The following is a 6,051-nucleotide window of genomic DNA, read 5'->3' as shown; positions in this document are numbered from 1 at the left end:
GGCTTGAAGAGTTATACTATTCACTGCCTTCCAGCAGCTCCAGTCTGGGTCTATGGCATTTCAGATTATGGGGGCCATGTCCCGGAGGGTGGGCCCTGGAGAGCTGTGCAAGAAGCTACTTAGTTTTTGGGGTAGATTGTTGTACAGCAATAGATAAATGGTAAAGGAACACTTATTTACAGTCTATATGGTAAGATGGCTAATGAAAATAAAAATTGAGTCAGTTGAAGAGAACTAGTTGTGATACTGGGTCATTACAAACTTTTTTCAAATTGAATAAAGAGCAAACTCATCTTTTTTTGTTGAAAAAGCTATTTGGAGAGTTTCTTTGGAGAACAAGTTATGGAAATGGTTCTGAGGCTATTCAGGTTACCATACTGGCACATGAGACTGATTCACACTTGACCTCTGAAGAAGATACTATCAATACTTCCATCAATAGTTGCCCATAATATTATAGTACACTTCTCTGGCAGTTTTGTATTTCTCCTCTTGGCAATTATCTTCAAATCTCTTCTACAGACGTGAAAAGAGTTTCTGCTCGTATCCACATATCTATACTGTACAGAGAAATGGGACTCCCCTGATGATGAACTGGCCCTAATCTCAATTTGATGAAAGAGTAACGCAATTTGTTTTACCCATTAGCTAAGAATTTTATTCAATTTGTATTTTTCTCGAGATATTTATATCAAAGACTATTACATTATAGAAGGAAATAGTTCACATGAATTTGTGAAGTAAAACATGACATCAAAGAAATCCCATAGGAGTTAGAGGTTACTTTGGTCTGCCTTCTCCTACTTCTCCCTTCAAGAACATTAATGGCATTTGGCCACAACTTGCCTCTTGCCAACTATATCTCCCACTATCTACTGCTCTATTCTCTCCACTTCCAGTCCTAATTATGTTCCCCAAACATACATGCCTTCACACTCTTGTTCGTACTATGTTCTACCTTTAATATCTTAAGTCTAGCCACTCCCCTCCCCCAAGATTCTGGAACAAGCAAATCTAAGCTTATAACATACACTAATGATAATAATCCATCTATATACTTAACCATGAAGATCTTTCCAAACCTAGTAAAACGGAAAATATACTAAATAATTACCCGAAATTTTTGGAGAATTGAAAAATCCCAGTCTGCTACTTTGGGATTTGGGAATTTAAATGTCACTCTCAAGTACAAAATAGTCACTAAACATTTTTAAGAATTGGAGAGTAGGGGCGCCTGGGTGGCTCTAAGTCCAACTTGGTCTTGGGTCATGATCTCACCGTTTGTGGGTTGGAGCCTGCAGGCTCTGTGCTGACAGCTCAGAGACTGGAGCCTGCTTCAGATTCTGTGTCTCCTTCTCTCTCTCAAAAATAAATAAATTAAAAAAAAAAAAAAGAATTGGAGAATAAATGACTGAGTCCTCCCAACAATGACATTTTTATTTGTTGTTGAGTTAGGGCACTACGGGCGGTAAGCATGTTTAATGAAAGGCAATAAAGACATTTATGAAAGCAGACTATATGGTAAGCATTTTGCTAAAATTACGTAACTTAACCCTTTGGCATAGGTGTTCTCATTCACAATTTTTGGCAACAAGACCGCCGCGGTGAAGGTCTGGCCAGTTCAGTGGGAAGGTTTAGAATCGCAGACATTTCAGGACCCTCAGAGGCCGCCTGAGGGAAGGCCACAGTGACGTCACAGAATCTCGGTACGGACATTCTCAGGGACCAGCTTTGTCTCAGTGGCCCACACTGGAGCCCACAAAGAACCACTAGCAAATGGGGTGGAAAAGGTGGCGTAGGTGCCTGGGCGTCTGTTTTCTCCGCGTGGGGACACACGTGCTCGCTACGTAGGAAATCCCACCCAGCGACGCCCGAGGCCCGCCAGCCCGACCTCTTCCAGCCTCCGCATTCAGGCGACCAGGACGCAGAGGACGCAGCCCTGGCCCGGGCACCACCGCCGCAGCCCCGGGAGCTCGAGGCCAGGGAGAGTCGGTTGGGGTCACGCTGAAGCGGGAATGTACCAGGACATTCTCGGCCAGGAGAAAACAACCACTCAGAAGACCCCTGCCGCAGGTCTCCGAACTAGCTCTCCTTCTTGGGAAATGGGTCGCCCCCCAGAGCGCAGGCGCCCACAAGGAACCGCACTTCCCTCCCAACTTCTGGAGGGCGAAAGGGGCGGGTCCAGGGAGGCAGACGCTGAAGCCCCGCCCCGCCCGCGCGGCCTGCCGGATTCGCCCCGCCGCCTGTGCGCCGCGAAAGGCCCTTCTTCCTCCTGCGCCACAGTCCGGGCGGCGGCCCTGGTCGTGGGTTGCACTGCGAAGCTCGCGTGGAAGGCGGCGGGCGCGGGTCCCGGCCATACGGAGAGCGCGCTGCGCGCCCCCTTCTCCCCGGGATCGACGGGCCGCGGAAGTGACGTGTGCAGGAGCAGGAGCTCGTTTGAATCGGTTCCCGGGTGATCCTCGCGCCCGGCGCTGCTCGGCCGCCGCCTCCGCCACTGAGGGAGGAGCTGCAGCGCGCCGGGCTAGAGGCCTCGCGCCGCCCCGGGGGCTGGAGCTAAAGGCGCCGAGCGGAGCCTGCACCTCGGCCCCGAGTCGGCCGCGGTAGAGGCCGGCGCTGCCGTTTTTTCTCCTTTCCCCCAATATGGCAGCGGCGGGCGGCGGCGGGCCCTCGGTGGGAACTGGAGAGGACGGCGGAGGCGACGGCTGCAGGACGGTGTACTTGTTTGACCGGCGGGAAAAGGAGTCCGAGCTCGGGGACCGGGTGCTGCAGGTCGAGGAGCGCTCGGACTACGCAAGGTTCCGCGCCTCTGTGTGTCAGGTACGCCAAGGGTCCGAGGAGGGATGCGCGGGTAGAGTTTGGGTTGGGAAGGTGACGAGACACTCAACTTGCTCACCAAGGGCAATAAACCTGTCACCTGGCCCTAGTTCTGCGGCCTTGGCTTCTCTCTGCCGGGTGCCCGCCATGCCCGTGGCCGGGCGGCTGGAAGCCTTGGGCTGGTCCCAGCCTCGGCCTGGGAGTGTAGAGCCAGCAACTCCGTGGGCCTCCCCCTGCCCTTTCACGGGGTTGGGGTCGGGGTGGCCCTCGCTGCCCGGGATTTCTTAACCTCGCGTTTAATTGGCCCGTGGCGACCTTAGTACTCTAAGCCCTTAGTACTCTAAACCCATCTTCCAGGAGGGAAAAGTCACTGTGTCTCTTTCGTGAGGAACTTTTTGTTTTAAAATAGAGAACAGAGTTGTAACCCGATGGCTCTGTTTTGACTTGCGATGGTTGGGAGTTCTGAAATTCCTGGAGTCGGTTTACCTCAGGTTCATTAAATGAGCCAATAATTTCCCCGGTCGTCCTGTCAAGGAGGTTTGTGGGCCCGCCCTGGCAAGGTCCTTCTTTCCCTGGTGGAAGCACTTGTCCGAGTTAGCTTCGCAGGTGGAGCTGCCCTTCTGGTTTTCTGAACCGTAGCCCTTGAGAGTTTTAGAACTAACTCGAAAGGTGTCTGTGGGTAGCTGTGAAACATCAAAGAAGGGTGTGTGTGTGTGTACTATATATATAGTGTGTGTATATATAGTGTATATATATGTGTGTGTGTGTGTGAGATGTGTATATGTGTGACTATATATATTTGTATATGTATCTCGACTGTGTTAGTTTGCTTTAAAAATTACTGATTGTGTAGGAAAAGCTACTTTAAACTGTCAAGTGTCTTCTAGATATGTGGCGGTGGTGGTGCCTGAGCTTTAAAGAAAGGATATAGCCCTGTGCTGCTTTAACCACATGAAGTTCTTTTTAAGCTACAAAGCTACTTAGCTTCCAAGGAAAGAGAACTTTGTGTTGAAGCATTGTTTTAATTTGGTGAGGCTGGTGATTTAGTACTGTTCTAGACACACAACTCTGTGTAGTTGCTGAAATAATAGAAATCAATATCTGTAGAATAAGAGCGACTTAAGAGCAAGGACTTTGGTTTGTTCACGGCTGTATTCCCAGTGTCTAGAACTGTGCCTGGCACCTGGCAAATGCCAAAATTATAAACAGTGCATTCATTCCGTGCCTGGAAGTAGCAGATTCCCATGTATTTGAAAACCGAATGAATGCTCATCTTTTTTTGATGAATGTTTCCAAAACCATTCCACAAAAAGGGAACTCTTTATGTTCATTATTTTTATTAAAAATATCGGCACATTAAAGAAAATATGGAACGGGAGAGGAAAGGAAACCTTTACTATAACATTTATAAATACTGGTAGCACTTGGAGTTATTTTTTTGTATCCTTATCCGATTTAAAAAAAAAATTTTTTTTAACATTTATTTATTGAGAGAGAGCACGAGCGTGGGAGGGGCAGAGAGAGGGGGAGACACAGAATCCCAAGCAGGCTCCAGGCTCTGAGCTGTCAGCACAGATCCCGAGGCAGTGCTCAAACTCAAACCTAGAGATCATGACCCGGGCAGAAGTTGGATGCTTAACCGACTGAGCCACCCAGATAACCCTACCCCGATTTTTTTTTTTTTTTTATTGTTGTGATGGATGTTTGCATTCTATTTTTTCAGTTAATATTGTCAGCATTTTTCTATTTTAATGCAAGTCTTCATAATCAAAGTTTGAAATAGTTTGTTTCGTACCACTGTTTACATAACCAAATCCCTTCTTTTTGTCAACATTTACGTTACTTTCAATTTTAAGTAATTCCATGATAAGCATCTTTGAATACATCGTGTTTTATGTCTTTGTCTTTTGTTTAGAAACTTGAAAGTGAATTTTCTGTATCAAAGGTCAGGAATATTTTTAAAGCTCTTGATAGGTATTTTCAGATTTGTTTTCAATAACATTGTACTAATTCACTCCCTCTTTAGAAATAAATTCTCCCTTGTGAAAAGTGTCAGTAACTGTTATTTAGGGGAAGTATTATTACAGAAGTGATAACTCACTTTTAGAGATGGTGACTCACTTAAGTAGAACAGTACAGTCTTGAATTAGGATTCAAACCCAGAACCCATATTTATACCACTTTGCCTCAAATTAAGTTGTTATAGGGAATAGATATTTATTATATCTATATAGGGAATAGATTATTTATTCCATTCCTTCAGTATTTTAATTTGAAAACCAAACAAAATCTTTCTTTTGACTAATTCTTTCCTCCTTCCCACTTTTTTCTGCTGGAAGAGACAAAGGTGAAATTTGATCAGAGGGAGAGGGAAGAACTAGTTAAGGAAAAAGAATGGAAGGCTAACTTTTTTTGCAGAATTTATTTATTTTTTTAAATTTTTAATGTTTGTTTATTTTGGGGGGGGAGGGGCAGAGAGGGAGGAAGGTACAGAATCTGAACCGGTCTCCAGGCTCTGAGCTGTCAGCACACAACCCAATGCAGGGCTCAAACTTGGGGACTGCGAGATCATGACCTGAGCCGAAGTCAGACACTTACTCGACTGAGCTACCCAGGTGCCCCGCAGAATTTATTTTTTAAAGCATCATTAGATTATGTAACCTAATCCCATAACCTTGCCTCCATTACCTACATGAAGAACTGCATTAAATTACTGAATTAATTCCAAGATTACACAGTTAATAAGCAGTGAAACTAGGGTTAAATCTAGGTCTCTTTGATTCTGAAGCTTGTATTTTTATTTAAAAAAACCTCCACAGTGCCCACGTTATTTACTACAGCCTTTATTTTCCTTGTTGGGGAGGAGGCAAAATAATGCACTAAGTAAAAGTTTTTCATTAAAACTTGAACTAATAAGTGTTTGTAGTGCTAGAAAGTATTATGTATTCTAAACTGTCATTTGGGAAAAGTTCACTTTGTGGAAAAAGGGAGCAGTCAAGAGGAAAGAAGAAAGTTGAAAAAAAAAAAAAAAAGGAAGGAATAGATTTGGAAGAATTCCTTACACTTGTGATATGCAGCTATGGACTTCACCTGAGCCCTTGTGGCCTTGCAGAATCATAGAAGATGATTCATTTGGCTAGCTCTTCAGAATATATCCAGACATTAAGTCCCAAGTATGCAAACCTTCCCCTCCATCTCCAATTTTGAGGAAATGTTTACTTTTTTCTTTGTGTGGTT

The 6,051-nt window shown here is 45.1% G+C and overlaps 1 protein-coding gene across 1 annotated transcript in view; it reads left to right on the top strand.

Annotated features, from left to right (window-relative positions):
- Window positions 1–2,498: 2,498 nt before the first annotated feature.
- SMCHD1 (structural maintenance of chromosomes flexible hinge domain containing 1) overlaps window positions 2,499–6,051 on the top strand; it is a 155,862-nt gene continuing 152,309 nt past the window's right edge. The window contains exon 1 of the mRNA XM_025931088.2: window positions 2,499–2,817. Within this exon, the coding sequence (XP_025786873.1) occupies window positions 2,641–2,817 (177 nt within the window). The 5' untranslated portion in view covers window positions 2,499–2,640. The remainder of the gene's footprint in view (window positions 2,818–6,051) is intronic.

Source organism: Puma concolor, chromosome D3 (genome assembly GCF_028749965.1).
Source record: "Puma concolor isolate L17-30 chromosome D3, mPumCon1.1.hap2, whole genome shotgun sequence".
Classification (NCBI taxonomy): domain Eukaryota; kingdom Metazoa; phylum Chordata; class Mammalia; order Carnivora; family Felidae; genus Puma; species Puma concolor.
Note: the sequence above shows the minus strand (reverse complement) of the source record. Positions and strands in the feature narration are given on the sequence as shown.